This window comes from Hemitrygon akajei, chromosome 1 (assembly GCF_048418815.1).
Source record: "Hemitrygon akajei chromosome 1, sHemAka1.3, whole genome shotgun sequence".
Classification (NCBI taxonomy): Eukaryota; Metazoa; Chordata; class Chondrichthyes; order Myliobatiformes; family Dasyatidae; genus Hemitrygon; species Hemitrygon akajei.
Window position 1 is genome coordinate 70,917,766 of NC_133124.1, and position 21,607 is coordinate 70,939,372.

The following is a 21,607-nucleotide window of genomic DNA, read 5'->3' on the forward strand; positions in this document are numbered from 1 at the left end:
CTCTTACCTCAACGACCTGTTGTCATATGAAATAATAAAGTAGACCATTAGCATCAATTTCATTTAGAAGGAAACTGAAATCAAGTTAAAATGGCCCAGGGGCTGGAGGTCAGAGATCCTCTTCTGTCTTAGGGCCCTGAGACTACTGGATCTTACTCAAGGACACCAAACCAGAACTAGGTCACTGGCAGGCAGATTAAAACTGTATTGAAGTTATAGAGGTCTGGAAGGTGAAGCTCCAATTAAACAAAAGCCACAACCCTCACACAGGACCATTCTGAGCACAGTCAGAAGTAGTTTTCAGCAGTCTCCTTCCAGGGTTTGCCAGGAGTCAGTTATAGGCATTTCTACACTACAGGACAGCATGTCTGATCACTTTGTACTGGAGAGGAATCCAGCATGCCATGATCTTCAGAGACAATGTCCAACTGATCTTACATCCCTGATCCTGTTCTCTCTCCTGGTCTCCACATGGCCACAGTGTAGTGAAAGTTTTAGGACGTGGGAAATAGCTGCTGTTTTGCCTTTACAGGTAGGTTGACATCACTTTGATCTGTGGTGCAGATCCTGGCTGACTTACCCTTCTGGAGAACAGATAAAACAGAGATGTAACTAACAATATCAAGGTCAAATACTACACGAGAGAGAATTATTGGTAAAGCACTTTATTCAAAATGTTAGTTAATTTGACAATTGCAAAATACAAAGTAGACGGTCAAATGCAAATACCAACAGACATTGATAGCTCAACCAACAGTGCCTATTCAAACCCATAATGGGAGGGATGCTGTAAACATTTTGACAGGCAATTGTCCTAATTTGGAGTCACAGTAACCGATGGCAAAAGGGATAGAGGGCAATAATGGTGTGTGCAATAATTCAAAGGCAGGATTGGCAGGAGCTGCAAGTGGGTCAAGGCTGATGGTCACAGCAAGTACACATGACATGATGCCATTAGAAGCACTTGCGATGGACAATGGAGGGACCAGACTCATCATACTCCTGCTTACTGATCCACATCTGCTGGAAGGTAGAGAGAGAAGCCAGGATGGATCCTCCAATCCATACTGAGTACTTCCTCTCTGGTGGAGCAATAATCTTAATCTTCATGGTGCTTGGAGCCAAGGCTGTGATTTCCTTCTGCATTCGGTCAGCGATCCCTGGGAACATGGTGGTTCCACCAGACATGACCGTGTTGGCATACAGATCCTTCCTGATATCTACATCACATTTCATTATGCTATTGAAAGTGGTCTCATGAATACCAGCAGATTCCATCCCAATGAAGGAGGGTTGGAAGAGGGTTTCTGGGCACCTAAAACGCTCATTGCCAATGGTGATTACCTGGCCATCAGGAAGCTCATAGCTTTTCTCCAAGGATGAGGATGAGCTGGCTGTTTGCATCTCAGATTCAAAATCTAGGGCCACATAAGCGAGCTTCTCCTTAATATCACGGACAATCTCCCTCTCAGCTGTGGTTGTGAAGGAGTACCCACGCTCGGTCAGGATCTTCATCATGTAGTCAGTGAGATCCCGGCCAGCCAGGTCCAGACGCAGGATGGCATGTGGCAAGGCATAGCCTTCATAGATTGGCACAGTGTGACTCACACCATCCCCAGAATCTAGCACAATGCCAGTGGTACGACCAGAGGCATACAGGGACAGCACAGCTTGGATGGCAACGTACATGGCTGGAGTGTTGAAGGTCTCGAACATGATCTGGGTCATCTTCTCACGGTTGGCTTTGGGATTGAGGGGAGCCTCTGTGAGGAGGACAGGGTGTTCCTCTGGGGCCACTCGCAGCTCGTTGTAGAAGGTATGGTGCCAAATCTTCTCCATGTCATCCCAGTTGGTCACAATGCCGTGCTCAATTGGGTATTTCAGGGTCAGGATGCCTCTTTTGCTCTGGGCTTCATCACCAACATAGCTGTCTTTCTGACCCATTCCCACCATCACACCCTAGAGTGGAGAAAATGAACAAAGGATAAAACTATTTACTTAAGAGCAAGAGGATCTCATGTCTCATCTCCCACAGGTTTATGACAATATTAATGGTATTGTTGTAGCAAGACAAACAAAAATATCTAGACCATTCAGCCCTTCATACCACATCTATCATTCAATATGATCATCATTTATCCTCAATACAATGCTGTTGCCTTTCCCTGCACCAGATCTGGGATTGGAGGGTGATCTGACAATTGCCATGTTGAATTCAACTGTGTAAGGAATTTATCCCTTTTTCTATATGATTTTCATTGGGAGGGAAGCAAAATGATGCCCAAGTCGCTTCGATTTACATCAATCATAATAGAGCATGAGGCATTGCATTCAAAATCCCTGGAATGTAGAGTTACTGTTGCAACATGAGGCATGGATGAAAGCTAATCACTATCAAAGTTGGATCCACCCGCACTGGCACAGTGCCAAAGGTAATATGTGATGACTACATAAATGGAATATGCCAATTGAGTGCTTGATATTGAACACAGAGCCATTGGACCAAAAGTGCGCTTTTCTGTGCTCCATGATTGACATCAGCATCACTAATGACCCAGAGCAGCAAAGCGGCTCTATAAAGGTAGATTGATATTTAGGGGGAGGAAACATTGAGCTTCCATATACACTGGAAGGCTAATGGAACAATGAGCATCCTAAGGCCTTAATCAATATCCAATGGACATTGTGTTCTATTTTGCAAAAGGCTTGGCAATGTAGACTCACTGAAACAAAATTACAAACATGAATAGTGGGATTAGATCATTAAGCATTTTGTATTTCTCATTTGGATCCCTGTTCATTTTTTTCAACTGAAGAGTAAGCTACTAAACATCTCTTTGTATGACAGGAGGAGAAACCCAGGACTTGGTCCATGGAGGGTAGGTGTTTACGTAGTGAATTGGGATTAGCAGGAAAGGACCACGGTTGGTATCGACTGTTTGGGCTGAAGGGTCTGTATCTGCACTGTATTGCTCCATGACTCTATGACCCAATTTAGGCAAGTTATTTTTATGCAAGGTGGAAATTGTACACAGTACACAAGGTGTGATTTCTGATCACATCCATCCCCACTTTTTCTTGAAATGAAGGCAGCACACTCGATGCATTTCTCAATTACCTGTAAACTGTGTGGATGACTATACAAGGACACCCCTATCATTTTGAACATCAACATTTCACAATTTCACACTACTTTAAAAATTTGTTCAGCACCTCATTTCCTTACCTACCTCTCCTCCTCCAACACTACTCTATCTGCTGTGTTCCCCACTCACTAATTGTCTAAATTACCATGAAACCTCTTTGCATTCACACACTCCATCCACTCAAGGTTCAAGCACCACCTCTGCTCATCTCCACAACTATTCTGTCATCTTACATGCCTGCTCAGCTCACCAATTGCCTGAATCCTTTCCATAATTCATAAGACAATAAGAGATAGGAGCAGAATCAGGCCATTCAGCCCACTGAGTTGGCTCCACTATTTCATCATGGCAAATCCATTGTCCCTCTCAAGCTCTGTCTTAAATACACTCAATGACGTGGCTTCCATAGCCACCTTTGGCAATGAATTCCACAGATTCACCACCATCTGGCTAAAGAAATTTCTCCTCATCTCTGTTCAAAATGGACATCCTCTATTCTGAGGCAGTGCCCTCTAGTCCTAGACCCTTCCACTATATGAAACACCATCTCCACATCCATTCTATCTGGGCCTTTCAAAATTTGATAGGTTTCAATGAGATCCCCTCTTATTCTTCTAAATTCCAGTGAGTACAGGCCTAGAGCCATCAAAGGCTCCTCATATGATAACCCTTCCATTCCTGGACTCATTCTCATGAGCCTTCTCTGGACCCTCTCCAATATCTGCATATCCTTTCTTAGCTAAAAGGCCCAAAACTGCTCACAATACTCCATGAGGCCTCATCAGTGCCTTATAAAGCCTCAGCATTATAACCTTTTCTAGTCTTCTTGAAATGAATGATATTGCATTTTCTTTCATCACCACCGACTCAACCTGCAAATTAACCTTTAGGGAATCCTACCCAAGGACTCCCAAGTCCCTTAGCACCTCAGATTTTTGAATTTTCTCTCCATTTAGAAAATAGCCTTAGCTTTTATTTCATCTGCCAATGTGCATGACCATATACTTCCCGACTCTGTATTCCAACTGACACTTCTTTGCCCATTGTCCTAATCTGTCCTTCTGCAGCATCTCTGCTTCCCCAACACTACCTGTCCCTCCACCTATCTTCATATTGCTTACAATCTTGGCCACAAAGCCATTAATTTCATCATCCAAAATTACTGACATTTAACCTAAAAAGAAGCTGTCCTATCACCAACCCTTGAGGAACACCACAAGTCACTAGCAACCAACCAGAAAAGGCTCACCTCATCAAAGGCATTCTGAAAGACCAAGTACACAACATCTAGAAATTTTCCTTTGTCTATCTTGCTTGTTATTTTCTCAAAAATTTTCAACAGACTTTTCAGCCAAGACTTTCCCTTAAAAAACTATGCTGATTTTGGCCTATTTTATCATGTGCCTCCAAGTACCCTGAGACATCATCCTTAGCAATCGACTCCAGCATCTTCCCAACCACTGAAGTCAGGCTAAGTGGTCCATAATTTATTTCTTCTGCCTATCTCTCTTCTTGAGGAGTGGAGTGACATTTGCAATTTTCCAGTCCTTTGGAACAATGCTAGAATCTAGGGATTCTGGAAATATCACAACTAATACCTCCACAATCTCTTCAACTACCTCTTTCAGAATCCTGGAGTGTAGTCTATCTGTACCTTCAGACCTTTCAGTTTCCCAGGCACCTTCTCCCTAGTAACTGTGCTCACCTCTGCCCCTTGGCATTCTCAAACTCTGGCATCCTGCTTGTTTTCCACAAGACAGTGAAGACTAATGCAAAATACTTATTTAGTTCATCTGCCATTTCCTTGTCCCCCATTACTACATCTCCAGCATCATTTTCCAGTGGTCCATTATCTATTCTCACCTCTTTTACTCTTTATTTATCTGAAAAAACCTTTGGGATCCTCTTTGGTGTGATTAGCCATCTTACTTTCACATTTCATCTTTTCCCTCCTTTTAGCTTTTTTAGTTGCTATCTGTTGGTTTTTAAAAGCTTCCCAATCCTCTTAACTTTCCACTAATTTTTGCTGTATTGTATGCCCTCTCTTTTGCTTTTATGTTGTTTTTAACTTCTCTTGTCAGCCACGATTCTCTCATCCTGCCTTTAGAATCCTTCTTCTTTGGGATGTGTCTATCCTACGCCTTCTGCATCACTCCCAGAAACTCCAGCCATCATCCCTGCTAGCCTTTGACCTGCTCCTTTCTCATGCCTCTATAATTCCATTTCTTCCATTTAAATATGTGTACTTCTGACTTTAGTTTCTCTCTCTTAAATTGCAGGGTGAAGTCTATCATATTATGATCACTATCTCCTAAGGGTACCTTGAGCTCACTAATCAAATCCAGTGCATTGCACAACACTCAATGCAGAATAGCCTTTCCCCTAGTGGGTTCAACCACAAGCTAATCTAAAAATGTCATCTCATAGCATTTTACCAATTCTCTCTCTTGGAATCCAGCACCAACCTGATTTTCCCTATCCACCTTACTATTGTAACATTGCCCTTTTTACATGTCTTTTCTACCTCCCATTGTAAATTGTACCCTACATCCTGGCTACAGTTTGGAAGCCTGTATCGAACTTCCATCAGGGTCTTTTTACCCTTGCATTTTCTTAACTCTACCCATGATGATTCTGTATCTTCAGATGCTATGTCACCTCTTGCTAAGGATTTAATCTAACTTTTTTCCAATAGAGCAACCCCACTGATCCTGCCTACCTCCCTGACTTTTCAACACAATGTTTATTCTTAGGCTCCCAACTATGATCCTCTTTCAACCACAACTCAATGATGTCCACAACATCATACTTACCAATCTTCAAATTGCACTATAAGATCAGCTATCTTATTCCGTATACTATTTATACATAAACATCACACCTTTAGCCTTGTATTAATCACCCATTTTGATTTTGTCCCCATGTTACATTGCAACTCATCCCACTTACTGAATTTTTCCCTATCATTTGCCTGTCCTTCCTCACAGTCTCACTGTACACTGCATCTAGTTTTATACCAACTACACCATCTCCAGTCCTATCACTCTGGTTCCCATTCCCCTGCTGAATTAGTTCAAACCCTCCCCAACAGCTTAGCACACTTGCCTGCAAGGATATTGCCCCCCCCCTTGCATTCAGGTTTAGCCCATCCATTTTGTATGTATCTTACCTTTCCCATAAGAGATCCCAATGATCCAGAAATCTGAAGCCCTGCTTCCTACACAAGTTTCTCAGCAAGGCATTCATTTGCCAAATCATCCTATTCTTGCCCTCACTAGCACATGCCACTGGTAGCAATCTAGAAATTACTATGCTGGAGGTCCTGCTTTTCAGCTTTCTACCTAACTCCCAAAATTCTCTCCAGGACGTCCCCCCTTTTCTGACCCATGTCATTGATGCCAATATGTACTTACCGTTCTGGCTTCTCACCCTTCCCCTTTAAAATGCCATGCCTCTTTCACGTCGTCCACAGAATCTCATGTCTACCCCTCCAACATTGGAATTCCCTACTGTACTACTGTAGTCCTCTTCTCCCAACTTCCCTTCAGAGCCACAGCACCAGGCTCAGTGCCAGAGACCCAGTCACTGCAACTCCCCCGGTACATTGACCCCCCCCACCCCAACAGTGAACAAAACGGTATACTTATTATTGAGGGGAATGGCCACATGAGTCCTCTGCACTGGCTTCCCATTTCCTTTCCCTCTCCTGACAGTCACCCAGCTGCTTGTCTCCTGCAAATTAAGGGTGACTACCTTCCTGTAGCTCTATCTCTAAATCTGTAGCTCTAAATGAGGAGATCTATCACCTCTTCATTTTCCCATAAGAGACGAAGGTCATTGAGCTGCAACCCCAGTTCCTTAACATGTTCTCTGAGGAGCTGCAGCTTGGTGCACCTGAAGCAGATGTGGTTATCCAGAAGGCTGGAGGTCTCCCAGAATTTCCACATCTCACACAAAAAAACACACACAGCCCCTTGTGCCATTCTCACTGCACTAACTGATGAAGAATGAGGAAGAAGCTTACAAGAAACTTAGCTCATCCAAACCTGTTAAGCCAAAGCCTCCCCATTTTAACACTGGTCCACTCCATCAATGGCCATACTGCCTGTCCGTACCTTATTTTTATTTGCCCTTGCTAATGAATTACAATCTGATTGAGCTGCCAGTAAAAGCCAAAAGCCCGCAAATGTTCCTTTCCAAATCTCTCTCCCTGACCTGTGTGTAGCCTCCTCTCATGTTTCAACTAGGCCACTGGAAAAAAATTAGAATCAATCTGGGCCTTTCTTTCTGTATCACTTTCTCTTTATACTGGCCATGTTGCCTCTCTACTCTAGTCCTGATGCAGGGTCTCCATCACAAACATAGACAGTACCTTCCTTCTGCCACTAATCCTGCTTAACATGCTGAGTTCCTCCAGCAAATAGTTTGCTGCCACACTCAGGTTTGTCTTATCAACAAACACGAAAATGGTTGCTGAAACAAAATTGAAACCAGTCAGAACCAAAGTACCAATTCCTGCAGTATCACTATAGTCACAGCCTGCCAATTCAAGGACGCACTGTTTATTCCTCTCATCAGTGAAAATCATAACTGCAGATGATTGAAATCCAAACTAAAATCAAAAAAGTTTGATGTAGCAACACACAGAAAATGTTGGAGAAACTCGGTAAGTCAGGCAGCATCTATGGAAGGGAATAAACAGTTGATGTTTCAGGTCAAAACCCTTCATCCAGGATGTACTCAGCATCAGTCGAGAAAGAACCAGAGTTGATGCTTCAAGAACAAGATCCCTTGACAGGATTGGAAAAAAACATGTTGTGTTTTCTTTCTCAGTTCTGACAAAGAGTTGTGTCTGAAACATTAACTCTGCTTCATTTATAACAGATGTTTTCAGATCTGCTTTCTCTTACTCATTGGCTTACTAAATCCACACCAATACCTCTAATTCCATATACTGCATAGGTGGCTCTTTGTTGCAGTGGTTAGTACTGTTGCCTCATAGCTACAGGCATCCAGTTCACTCCCAACCTGCAGTGACCACAGGGGATTCCCAAGTGCCCTTGTTTCCTCCCAATTTCTGCAAACCAGCTGCTGGGTTATTTCTGCTAAATTACCCCTCAATGTACGGAAAAGAATCAAAAGGGAATGTGTGGGCATATGGGTGACAATGAGCCGTGGGATACAGGAATTGAAAGGGAGTAGGGCTGCAATCTTCAAGGGAACCTTGTTTACCATCTCCTCTGTGGGATCTTACTGAAAACATTTTGAAAATCAAAATCCACTGGCTATGCCTACTTCTGCTCTTAGAGTCATAGATACTGTGTGTACAGCATAGAAATTGACCCTCCAGCCCAGTTCATCCACACTAACACAGTTGTTCACTTAAGCTAGTCCAGTTTCCTGGGTTTGGTCCATATCCTTTGAAACCTTTCCTATCTATGTACCTGTCTTTTAAATATTATAATTGTACCCATACCAGGGTGGAGTATTTCAGTGGCAGGATGTCTGTAGAAGGACTTGGACAGGTTGGGAGAGTGGACAAAGAAATGACAGATGGAATACAGCATAGGGAAGTGTGAGCTTATGCACTTTGGTTAGAGAAATATAGGTGCAGACTATTTTCCAAATGGGAGAGAATTCGGAAATCAGAGGTGGAAAGGGACTTGAGAGTCATAATTCAGGATACCCTTATGTTTCAATTGCAGGTTAAGCTGGTAATCAAGAAGGTAAAAGTAATGTTGAGTGAATTAGAATATAAAAGTGATGCTGTACTGCTGAAGCTGTTTAAGGCATTGGTCAGACCACATATGGAACATAGTGAGCAATTTTGGGATCTGTATCTAAGGAAGAATGCGTTGGTTCTGTAGAGGGTCTAGAGGAGGTTTATGCGAATGATCTCAGGAATGAAAGGCAAACAGGAGCATTCAATGTCTCTGGGCCTGTATTTGATGGAGTTCAGAAGGATGAGGGAGGATCTAATTGAAAACTAGCACATATGAAAGGACTGGATAGAATAGACGTGGAGAAGATGTTTCCAATAGTGGAAAAGTCTAGCATCCAAGGATGTGGCCTCAAAATAAAGGAATGTCCCTTTAAAACTGAGATGAGGGGGAATTTCTTCAGCCAGAGGGTGTTGAATCTGTGGAATTTATTGTCACGAATGACTATGGAGGCCAAGTCATTGGGTGTATTTAAGGCAAAGATTAATAATTTCTTGATCGGCAAGGGGATTAAGTGGGGTAAAATAATTTAGGCATGATTGAGTGACAGAGCAGACATGGTGAGTTAAATGGCCAAGTTCTGCTCCTACATCTTGTGGTCTATTACATTCTTATTTTAGATCCTAGCATTTCCACCCTTCCTCCCTCCCTTCGCTCAAATGACTGACATCAGGCAAACAGCTCAGTAGTTCCCCATTTTCTCTTCCTCCTTTCTTAGTTAACTGCATCACATTTTCTACACTCCAATCTGCAAAAAAAGTCACACTAGAACAAAAAAAGCTCTGATAAAACGACAAGACCATTTGATCCACGCTAGCTTCCAGGGATCAATCCCATCACTCATCCTCCTGCACGTGCCCATCAACTAGCACTGGAATTTTTTGGTTAATTGACTCCACTAAGTGGAATTAGCTACTGTAAATTCCCCTTTAAAATGCCTTTGGGTTTGGGACGAAAGCAGAGAGCGCAGGAAAATCTATTTGGGTCACAGGAAGATTGTAAAAACTCAAAAGCTGAAGTTAGATTCAAAGCCAGGTCCTCAGTCATCAGGGCAGCAGCACCAACTCCTAAACTACAGTGCAAAGAGATAAAAGCTGCAAACATTGTCAGAAATCTAGAGAATTTGAACTTCGGATCCTTGGGACATACAAACATTGGTTGAGAAAATGGGAAGGGAGGAGGGATGAAAGAACTTCAGAAAATAAATGGAGTATCAACCCAAAACTGGGGCCAAGCTCTATAGGGGATAATGATAGAAAATATTAGAAAATCTTGAAACTCTATAAAGAAGCTGCAGACAGTTTTAATAAGATCAAATGTCGTGTCACAACCTAAGGCAAGTGAACGGGATGAAAACTGCAGTAAAAGTGTGGCTGCAAGTGGACCTCCACAAGATGGAAAAAAGAAGCCAAATTTACATGAGCAGTTTACTGTGAGAATTAAGTGAAACCACATAACTTACTAAAAGGCGAAATGTCCAGTGTTAAGTGTCATTCAGATTATAGTCAAAAATTGTGACTAAATTGAGCCCAGGTAAGTGCACAGTGGAGCAGCTGTCCCAGTGAGTCTACTGCTGGAGAAATGTTCTCAAAATTATATATATATAATTTATGTATATAAAATATATATATTTATACATATATATATATTTTTAAGGTCTCATCGTTGATGTTCTGGGTCTGCTGCGCGGACCATGGGCAGCAGTGTGGCTGCAGTCACAGACTGAAGTCTGCTGCTCGAGACAAAGGAAGACAGTCAAGGCAAGACAGCAACTTGCAAGTCAGCACGAGATAAAGGAAATGCAAGAAAACCACCAGGCGAGTCGGCAGAACTATTCCATATATGGAAATAACTGCTTCTTCACCCTCTGATTGGCTTAATTGAGAATCAAGGGGCCTGTACACTAAAAGATTCAGTGAAACCCAAAAGGAGGAAATTCAGCACATGGGCAGCAGCAGCAGCACAGAACCAACTATTGTAGTAGATACCAAATTTCAGAACTCAAGATTACAAGCATCAGATTGCAAACCTAGTCAGAACAACTCATATTTCTAAGTTCCAGCCACAAATTTTATGATTTAATGTAGCAAGTGGCTAGCAAGAGCAAGTTAAAAGACATTAACAGTTAATAATTGTTTTCCTGTATAATTTAAGTGCTTTTAGTATAACTTGGTCTTGAAGCAATTATAGTTCAACTATTTCTTTGTCCATATAATCAGATTTATGTCTTAGAAGCAGGAAAGTTAAGACACCAAACAGCAAAGAGTAGACAGGACTGGGAACAAACAGGTAAAGGAAAAGTTAGAAGTTCCAATAGGAGCAGAGGCACCACAACAACCCCACAGCTCCAGTTATGACAGAGAGGATATAGCTGGACACATTTACAAGCGGTCAAGCGGTCAACCTTTCTTCTAGTGAAGAAGGGAGGTTCCATTTGACCCCTCCTTGATGTATCCAGCCACAGGACAAGCCCCCTCCTCAAGAACAATTTCTACAAGCCAGGGAGAAGACAACAAGGAACTGGAAACAGAAAATAGTACACACTGATTGCCACAGACTTCAAAGACAAACTGCAGTCCAAACTACTCAGGAGAACAGTTCAGAACATCAGCAGAAAGAAAGATTTCCAACATACAAGTAGGGGACTTACCTGGTGTCGAGGCCGCCCCACAATGGAGGGAAACACAGCTCTGGGGGCATCATCGCCCGCAAACCCAGCCTTGCACATACCAGATCCATTGTCCACCACCAGCGCAGCAATATCATCATCAGCCATGGTTTACAGAAGGTGGAAAGTGACTGAAATAAAAGTAAAACAACCATTATCACAGAGACAAGAACGCCGAGTACAGCCCCAAACCACACAGCAAAGTACACCTTGTCTCATTTCCTTTGTAAACTCCCAATATAAACTAACTAAACAGAAACCAACAAAATTTGCTGCACAAAGGTTAAACGAAAACTGTTACATGCACATTAATTCACACTCACTGCCTCTCACAGAGCAGTAACTCCACTCCAACTACAAAGGAGGAACTCTGCAACACTACCGCTTATTCCTACTTCCTTTATATGGTACCCAACCCATCTCTATCCCGCCGTAGGATTGCCAGCCAATGAGGATCAAGAGGAGGGGCCATCAACAATGAAGTATCTCTCGGGGTTGATCTGCGCATGGCAGTCATTTATTGATTCGTTTATTGAATAGTGTCGTTCATACTCGTACAAATTTCCACCTTCCTTTCTATTTTCAATAAAGCCACTGTTCAATTTAACTATGGAAGTACATCTCTCCCTCTCTCTTCCCATATTTCCTCCATCACTTTTCTCCATAACCTGAAGACCCTACCTCAGGTGGAGCCACCATTCCTCAGACTCCAGCTTCACCTTGTTCTACAAATAGAACTCGACAAAGCCACCAGTTTGAATGCATGGTTCACATTCTACTGCATGCACTAACACACACACATGCTCACAGCTCATTGCACATGCATAATGCTATACATTCACTTCCCATACACACTTCCTGCACACACTTTCCCTGCTCTCACAGACTTCTGCAGATCAAATAGTCTGAAACATATTGGCCAAAGATGACTTCTGTGATATTGGAGATCTCAAGAGGAAGTGGAGATAAAGCATCCTCTCAACACTTCTGGCCAAATATGGTTGTCAATTCACTCAGAATCAGTATCAGAATCAGGTTTAATGTCACTGACATATGTTGTGAAATTTGTTGGCTTGCAGCAGTAGTACAGTACAATACATAAAACAATATAAAAATAAACAAATAAATAAATATATTAAAAAATTTTAAAACATATATATATATGTGTGTGTGTGTGTGTGTGTGTGTGTGTGTGTGTGTGTGTGTGTGTGTGTGTGTGTGTGTATAAATAAGCATTGCAAAAAGGGAGCCAAAAATACCTGGGGTAGTGTTCATGGGTTGGTTCGTTGTTCATTCAGAAATCTGATGGCAGAGCAGAAGAAGCTGTTCCTAAAACATTGTCTTCAGGCTCCCTGATGGTGGCAAAGGGAAGAGGTTATGTCCTGGGTAATGGGGGTCCTTAATATTAGATGCTGCCTTTTTGAGGCATTGCCTTTTGAAGATGTGCTTGAAGCTGGGGGAGGGAGACTTGGGGGTTTGTGCCTGTGACAGTCTAGCTGAGTTTGCAACCCTCTGCAGCTTTTTCTGATCTTGCACAGTGGCCCTTCCCTACCAGACAATGATGCAACCAGTTACAATGCTTTCCACAGGCATTTGTAGAAATTTGCTAGGATCTTTGGTGACATACCAAATCTCCTCAAGCTCTTAATGAAATATAGCCACTAAAATTTTTTCTTTGTAATTGCATCAACATGTTGGGCCCAGGATAGATCTTCAGAGATGTTGACACCCAGGACTTAAAGCTGGTCAGCCTTTCCACTGCTGATCCCTTGATGAGGACTGGTGGCTGTTCCCTTGACCTCCCCTTCTTGAAGACCACAATTAGTTCCTAGGTTTTACTGATGCAAGGTTGCTGTTACGATACCATTCCACCAGCTAATCTATCTCACTCCTAAGCTCCTCCTCGTCACCATCTTACATTCTGCCAACAATAGTTGCGTCATCAGCAAATTTATAGATGGCTTTTGAGCTGTGCCTAGCCACACAGTCACGGGTGTGGAGGGAGTAGAGCAGTGGGCTAAGCACCAGTGCTGATTGTCAGGAGGAGGAGATATTAATTCTGATCCACACTGATTGTGGTCTCCCAATGAGGAATTCAGGATACAGTTGCAGAAGGGGGTACAGAGACCCAGATTTTGAAGCTTATTGATTAGTACTGTGCGTATTATGGTTTTGAACTGAAATCAATAAACAGCAGCCTGACACAGGTATTGCTTGTGTCCAGCTGGTCCAAGTCCGAGTGGAGAGCCAGTGAGATTGCATCCGATGTGGACCTGTTGTGTTGGTAGGCAAATTGCAGCAGGTCCAGTTTCCAGTTTCTTGCTTAGTCTAATGTTGATTCTGGCTACAATCAACTTCTCAAAGCATTTCATCACAGTAGATGTGACACAGATTTTCAGTGCCCTACCAGGTACACCATCAGGGCCTGCCACCTTGTGAGAATTCATCTTCTTGAAAGATGTTTTGACATCGGCTTCTGAGACAGATATCACAGGGTCACCAGATGCTGCGGAGATTTGCACAGGAGTACTTTTATTCTCCCTTTCAAAGGAAGCAGAAAAGTCATTGAGCTCATCTGGGAGTCATGCATCACAACTATTTATAATGCTAGGATTCGCCTTGTAGGAAGTAGTGGCTGAAAACCCTGCCAGAACTGACGTGCATCCGATTCTGTCAGAATTACTTAATATCAGAATTACTGTCAATCAGAATGATTTCATTGTTTTTTTTAAAAAAAATAGCCTTCCACATGGACTTCTTGTATAGTTCTGAATCCCAGTCTCAAATGTCACAGATCTAGCCCTCAGCAGATTGTGAACCTCCTGGTTCATCCATGGCTTTTGATTTGGTTATGTCCGATATGTTCTTGAAGGCACACACCTTTGAGATGCACCTTAAAGATCGGATTTCGGCTGCAGTTTCCTTCATTGTTCACCAGATTCACTCCTAGAGTGGCAGGGTGACAGAAGTTGATCTCATTCACAACTTTGAAGATTTTTGTCTGTTACGTTCTGTCCTTTGCTGTTTATGATGCACGATGTCCTTCATTTAGGCTCCACCAGGCTCAGCACTCCCTTCTGCACACCTCATTGAACCAGTGCTGATCCCCTGGTGTGACAGTAATGGTGTGGAAGCCAAGCTTTCTTTCACACACAAATTGGTGAGTGCCTAGAATATCCTTCCAGGAGTGTTGGTGGTGGAAGCTGACATGATAGTGTCCTTTAAAAAGATTTAGACAGGCCAGGGGATGGAGAGGTATGGATCATGAGCAGACAAGATGGGATGAGTTTAATTTGGCATTGTGGGCCAAAGGCCCTGTCCTGTGCTGTGCGTTCTATACTAGTTAGTACCGATGTTGCGAGAGGAAATGCTCAGAGTTTTATTTGTTCACAGGATATGAGCATTACTTGCAAATGCTCATCCCTAAATACTTTGAACTGAAGAAACAGTTAAGAATCATAAGATATGCCTTGCATCATCCTGTCCTAAAAGATATTAGTAACAAGGGGGATTATTAATGACAATCAGTTAGCCTCATGGTTCAGTTCCCAAGACTCGATTTTTACTACGGAATTAATTATTTGAAATTAAATTCCCTTGCTGACTGGCAATTTTTAAAAATCTTTTGGTTAGAAGCTGAAGAGCATTTTAATTATATCCTATGGTTGTAGGGTGTGGTTATATTCATAGAGTCATGTGGCAAAGAAATTGGCCCTTCAGCCTGCTGAGTCCATGCCGACAATCAAACACCTACTTAGTAGACTATCCATATTCTCCCACACTCCCGTCAACTCCCTCAGACTCTCCCACTCATCTTATACACTAGGGGCAACTTAGTGAGTGTCAGCAAAGTGGGGCATCTGGGGAGAACCCATGCAATCACAGGGAGAACATGCAAACTCCAGGTGGACAGAACCCAAGGTCAGGACTGAACCTGAGACACTAGAGCTGTGGGACAGCAGCTCTATCAGTTGTGTCATTGTGCCGATCCATTATCTTTTTATCCGTAATATAGAGTTAAAGGATGAGGGAACATGTTAAATATCCACTTAACATTCTACTGAATTAAGACATCTGAATTATCAAAAAGAAACTGCCTTTGATGTGCTGTAGGACGGAAGTAGCAGTTACCTTGAATACCCTAGTAAATGCTATTCTGACACTAGATTCAAACTCGATCATTAATGGCCCCACTTAATTAGACCCCACTTGGAGTACTGTGTTCAGTTCTGGTCACCTCACTACAGGAAGGATGTGCATACTATAGAGAGGGTGCAGAGGAGATTTACAAGGATGTTGCCTGGATCCGGGGGCGTACCTTGTGAGAATAGATTGAGTGTACTTGGCCTTTTTTCCTTGGAGTGACAGAGGATGAGAGGTAACCTGATAGAGGTGTATAAGATGATGAGAGACATTAATCGTGTGGATAGCCAGAAGCTTTCTCCCCAGGGCTGAAATGAGGGGGCATAGTTTTAAGGTGTTTGGAAGAAGGTACAGAGGGGATGTCAGGGGTAAGTTTTTCACACAGAGAGTGGTGGTTGTGTGGAATGCACTGCCGGCGACGGTGGTGGGGGCAGATATAATAGGGTCTTTTAAGAGACTTTTAGATAGGTACATGGAGCTTAGAAAAATAGAGGGCTATGCGGTAGGGAAATTCTAAGTAGTTTCTAGAGTAGGTTACATGGGCCTGTAATGAGCTGTAGAATTCTATGTTCTATGCGCTATGGGAAGTGCCATGTTTAAATATTAGACTCACTGAGCAGAGAAACAAGCCTGTCAGCCCACCCTCCCCATCAAGAGCACCCCTCTTCCACAAACACACACACACACACGCAAATTTACCTCATCTCAGACTAGTGTTTTCTATATTGTGGTGCTGCAAATGCGTGAGCGTCTGCTACTTTCACCTCCCCCCCAGGAAGTGTGAATACCATTGCAGCAGGTCAGTGCTAACTCTGGTTACTGTGGTTTCTGCAAATTTAGGCAGCGAGATATTCAGCTTTGCTAACAAGCACTCCAGCGGACTGACAAAAGGCTCAAACAGGCAACAAGGAGATTTCATTTCTCAGCACCACCCTGCGAGCTAGAACGCATGGCTGGAAAACTGAGCAGGTTCATTAAGCATTTAGTTCACTTCTCCCTCCAGTTTAAAGACTGAGCAGCAGAGCTCTGGGGAAGGATGGGGTCTAAATGGGTAGAATCTCACCTCAATGATGTGTTATTGTGAATCAGGAAAGTGGGCCATTTCTTTTGACAATTTTGAAGGAAATTGAAGTCAAGTTAAAATGGTGGCCAAGGATCAGGGTCAGAGATCCCCTTCTGCATACAGGAACACCCAAAAGCAGAAATAGATCACAGCCAGGCTGATCAAAACTCTTAGCTGGCACCTCCCAACCCCATTACCTCTTCTAGCTAGCATGGGATCACCATTAGCAGAAAGTTTCCCCTGAGCCATACAATATTCCAGCTTGGAAATATAAGACCAGCAGAACTAGGCCATTGAGCCCATCGAGTTTGCTCCGCAATTCTATCTTGGCTGATCCCTCTCAATGCCATTCTCCTGCCTTCGCCTCCTTAACCATTGTCACCATGATTAATCAAGAACCTTTTAACCTCCACCTTAGATTCAACTGATGACGTAGACTACACGATTGTCTGTGCCAATGAATTCCATACATTCATCACCCTCTGGCTAAAGAAACTTTCCTTCATCTCTGTTCTAAATGGAGGCTGTGCTGTCTGGTCTTAGACTCTACCACTATAGGAAACATCCTCTCCACATCCAGTCTTTTAATATTCAATACATTTCAATGAGATCTCCCCTCATACTTCTAAACTCCAGTGAGTACAGGCCCAAGAGACCTGCTCCTTGGTCATCTCCAAGGCTGAAGTATGTAGAACATTCCAACGTGTCAACAGCTGCAAGGCAGCAGAGCTGGACGGCATCCCAGGGCGGGTCCTCAAAGTGTGTGCAGAACAGCGGGCTGGTGTGTTTATGGACATTTTTAATCTCTCCCTCTCCCAATGTGTAGTGCCCTCCTGTTTCAAATCATCCATCTTTGTCCCTATACCTAAGAAAACCAAGGTAGCATGCCTGAACGATAGGTGTTCTGTCACACTCACCTTAATTATAAGCAAATACTTTGAGAGGCTGGTCAAGGACTACATCTGCAGCATGCTACCACCCACACTGGACCCTCTACAATTTGCCTGCTGACAGAACCAGTCTACCGATGACATCATAGCCACAGCACTACATCCCATCTTCACTCACCTGGAGAAGAGGGATGCATATGTTAGAATGCTGCTCCTGGTCTACAGTTCAGCACCATAATTCCCACAAGACCTTGGCCTGCACCCCAGCTTGTGCAGCTGGATCCTGGACTTCCTATTGGATTGCCAACAGTTGGTAAGAATTGACTCCCTCACCTCTGCCCCTCTGACCCTCAACACAGGTGCCCCCAAGGGTGGTGTCCTGAGTCCCCTCCTCTACTCCCTTTACACCCACTACTGTGTTCCCACACAGCTCCAATCTGCTGATCAAATTCGCAGATGACACAACATTGATCGGCTTTATTTTTAATGGTGACGAGACAGTCTTACAGAGGAGAGGTTGACACCCTGACACTGTGGTGCCAAGATAACAACCTTTCCCTCAATGTACAAAAATAAAAGAGCTGATTGTGGATTACAGGAGGAACGGAGACAGGCTTGCCCTGATCAACATCAATGGGTCTGCAGTTGAGAGGGTGAGTAGTTTCAAGTTCCTCGGTATATACAGCATCAATGATCTCACTGGACTGTACACACCGGCTTTGTGGCAAAAAAAAGCACAACGGCATCTCTTCTACCTCAGGTGACTGAAGAAGTTTGACATGAGCCCCCAAATCCTCAAGACCTTTTACAGGGGCACCATTGGGAACATACTGACTGGCTGTATCACCGCCTGGTATGGGAACTAGAACAACCTTGACCGCTGGGCACTGCAGAGAGTGGTACGGACAGCTCAGCACATCTGTGGACATGAACTTCCCTCCACTGAGGACATTTACAGCAGCAGGTGCATAAAGAAGGCCTGGAAGATCATGGTGGCCACCAGTCATCCCAACCAGAAACTGTTTCAGCTGCTTCCATCTGGCAAATGGTGCCGCAGCATTAAAGCCAGGACCGACAGGCTACGGGACAGCTTCTTTCTACAAGCCATTAGACTTACAAATTCACATGTCTGTACATTGCAACGGAGTCATAACACAAAGCTTTTTACTCCTTCACGTTGTGGGATACAGTAGATGTAAAATTCCAATTCAATTCAATTCATAGCATCAAATGATCCTCATATGTTAACCCTTTAATTCCAGGGATCATTCTCATGAACCTCCTCTGGACCATTTCCAATGCCAGCACATCCTTTCTAAGATAAGGGGCCCAGAACTGCTCACAATACTCCAAGTGCAGACTGACAAACGCTTAATAAAGTCTTATATACAGAACTTTCTTTTGTATTCTAGTCCTCTTGAAATGAATGCTAACATTGCATTTGCCTTTCTTACCACCGCCTCAACCTGCAGGTTAAACTTTAGGGAACCCTGCATGAGGACTACCAAGAATTTTTGAATTTTGCCAATTTGCTTCATATGTCTAAGTCCTTCTGCAGACATCCTGCTTCCTGAACTACCTTCCCCCCCACCTATCTTTATATCATCAGCAAACTTGGCCACAAAGCCATCAATTCCACCCAAATCATTGACATATGACGTGAAGATGGCACTAGCAAATGCATCTGACAGCTTCTGGTAGTCAAAAATCTAAGAAGTCCTACAAACAAATCATTAAAAATACTTTTGCTGAGGTAAATTGTGCTAACATTGCTGCAAACAGTGAAGGGGCGAGTGATGATGAGGCGAGTTTGGGGATGAGCCGAGGTTGTGTTTTGCAGATGGAGTTTTGATGCCTGTTCAACTGGCCTGGGTATGAGGCTGGATTACTCTGGGTGCTGCGAAGAGAAGCTGGGGAAGAGGAGATTCAGTGCCCATCCAACTAGCCTGGGTATGAGGGTCGATCACTCTGGGTGCCCAGCTGATTTAAAGAGTTTGAGAATGGCTTCGGGCTGGGTGATGGAATCTGGGTCGCTGGGTCTAGGCCCCAAGTCCTTCGCAGTAGCTGGGTCCTAGAGTGAGGAACAATGTGCTGTTTAGATGCCGGCCCAGATCGGAGGTGAGAGCTGATTTTGCTCACTCTCCGCGATTTTCGCTCCTCTCTCCAGGGCGTGGAACCTTTTGCTGTTCTGTTGTTGGGCCACTTCAAATGCCGGCTCAAATAGGCTGAAAGACAGGGTGTTAGGAACCAAGGCGAGAGCCGATTTCGCTCATTCTCCGTGATGGTCACTCCTCTCTCCATGGTGCTGAGGTAATGAAGACTGCCCTGGTTGCTGTGCTCCATGACCGCTATTATGATGAAATGATAAGCGAGGCTTTGTGCCTACTCTGGGCTGCTGCTGGGTTCAGATCTGAGGATTCAATTTTGGTTCAGAATGTTGTTCACTTCAGTTGTTTCCACAGTTTGTATTTTTTTCTTTCTCTTATGTATTGAGTGTTGGTCTTTCACTTTTATTCTTATTCTTTTTCTTTAATTGGGTTCTCTCAGGTTTCTTGCTTTGTGACTATCTGTGAGCAAGCAACTCTCAGAGTTGTATAATTTATCAGAATCAGAATCAGGTTTATTATCACTGGCATGTGATATGAAATTTGTTAACTTAGCAGCAGCAGTTCAATGCAATACATAATCTAGAAGAAAAAATAATAATAATAAATAAATAAACAAACAAATAAATTGCAGTATATTGCAGATGATACTTAGATAGGTGGCGTTGTGGATAATGAAGTAGGTTTTCAAAGCTTGCAGAGAGATTTAGGCCAGTTGGAAGAGTGGGCTGAAAGATGGCAGATGGAGTTTAATGCTGATAAGTGTGAGGTGCTACATTTTGGTAGGAATAATCAAAATAGGACATACATGGTAAATGGTAGGGCATTGAGGAATGTAGTAGAACAGAGTGATCTAGGAATAACGGTGCATAGTTCCCTGAAGGTGGAATCTCATGTGGATAGGGTGGTGAAGAAAGCTTTTGGTATGCTGGCCTTTATAAATCAGAGCATTGAGTATAGGAGTTGGGATGTAATGTTAAAATTGTATAAGGCATTGGTGAGGCCAAATTTGGAGTATTGTGCACAGTTCTGGTCACCAGATTATAGGAAAGATGTCAACAAAATAGAGAGAGTACAGAGTACAGAGTACAGAGTTCAACATTACTAGAATGTTACCTGGGTTTCAGCACCTAAGTTACAGAGAAAGGTTGAACAAGTTAGGTCTTTATTATTTGGAGCATAAAAGGTTGAGGGGGGACTTGATAGAGGTATTTAAAATTGTGAGGGGATAGATCGAGTTGACGTGGATAGGCTTTTTCCTTTTTTTTATAATTTATTTTTTATTGAAGTTCATCATCAAACAAACATTTCCGTAAGATTTATTTCAGACATTGTACCTGTATATCATATAATCATATATATCACAAATCTCCATAAAGTATTTATCTAAGGTACACACTTATAGAAAAGAGTGGAAAGAAAAAACAAGCAAAAGGAAAGAACTATGTACAAGTAGGGAGTGATTTTTTTTAACAACAGATTCATTGATTTGTGAGAATAAAATCAGGCCTATGAAGCATTATGTAGTTAAACCATTTTTCCCAGTATGAATCAAATTGTTCCAAATTGAATAAAATTCTCTTACGTTTGATTGGATTTAATAGCCCATTGACATTAAAAGAAATGAATTTTACCTTGTCCTTAGCCATCTGTATTTATCTGTCAATGTATCATTGAAATTAGAATAAAACTTAATCGATCTACTCCCTGAACAAATAAGAACCAAGAAACGCAAATAATTATTCATAAAAGTCAGTGAACAAATCCATTACACAGAAAAGATTTCCCTGTGTACTCCTCCTATATATATATATATATACATACACACACACACACACACACACACACACACACTACATATATACATATTCT

General features: G+C 42.8%; 1 protein-coding gene across 1 annotated transcript; it reads right to left on the reverse strand.

Annotated features, from left to right (window-relative positions):
• Positions 1-649: 649 nt before the first annotated feature.
• Positions 650-11,954, reverse strand: LOC140727708 (actin, non-muscle 6.2-like). The gene is made up of 3 exons (XM_073045390.1): positions 11,858-11,954; positions 11,517-11,665; positions 650-1,959 (listed from the first exon to the last, which is right to left on the reverse strand). The coding sequence occupies exons 2-3, from the start codon at positions 11,640-11,642 to the stop codon at positions 955-957; spliced, it is 1,131 nt and encodes a 376-aa protein (XP_072901491.1). The 5' UTR covers positions 11,643-11,665; positions 11,858-11,954; the 3' UTR covers positions 650-954.
• Positions 11,955-21,607: the final 9,653 nt, after the last annotated feature.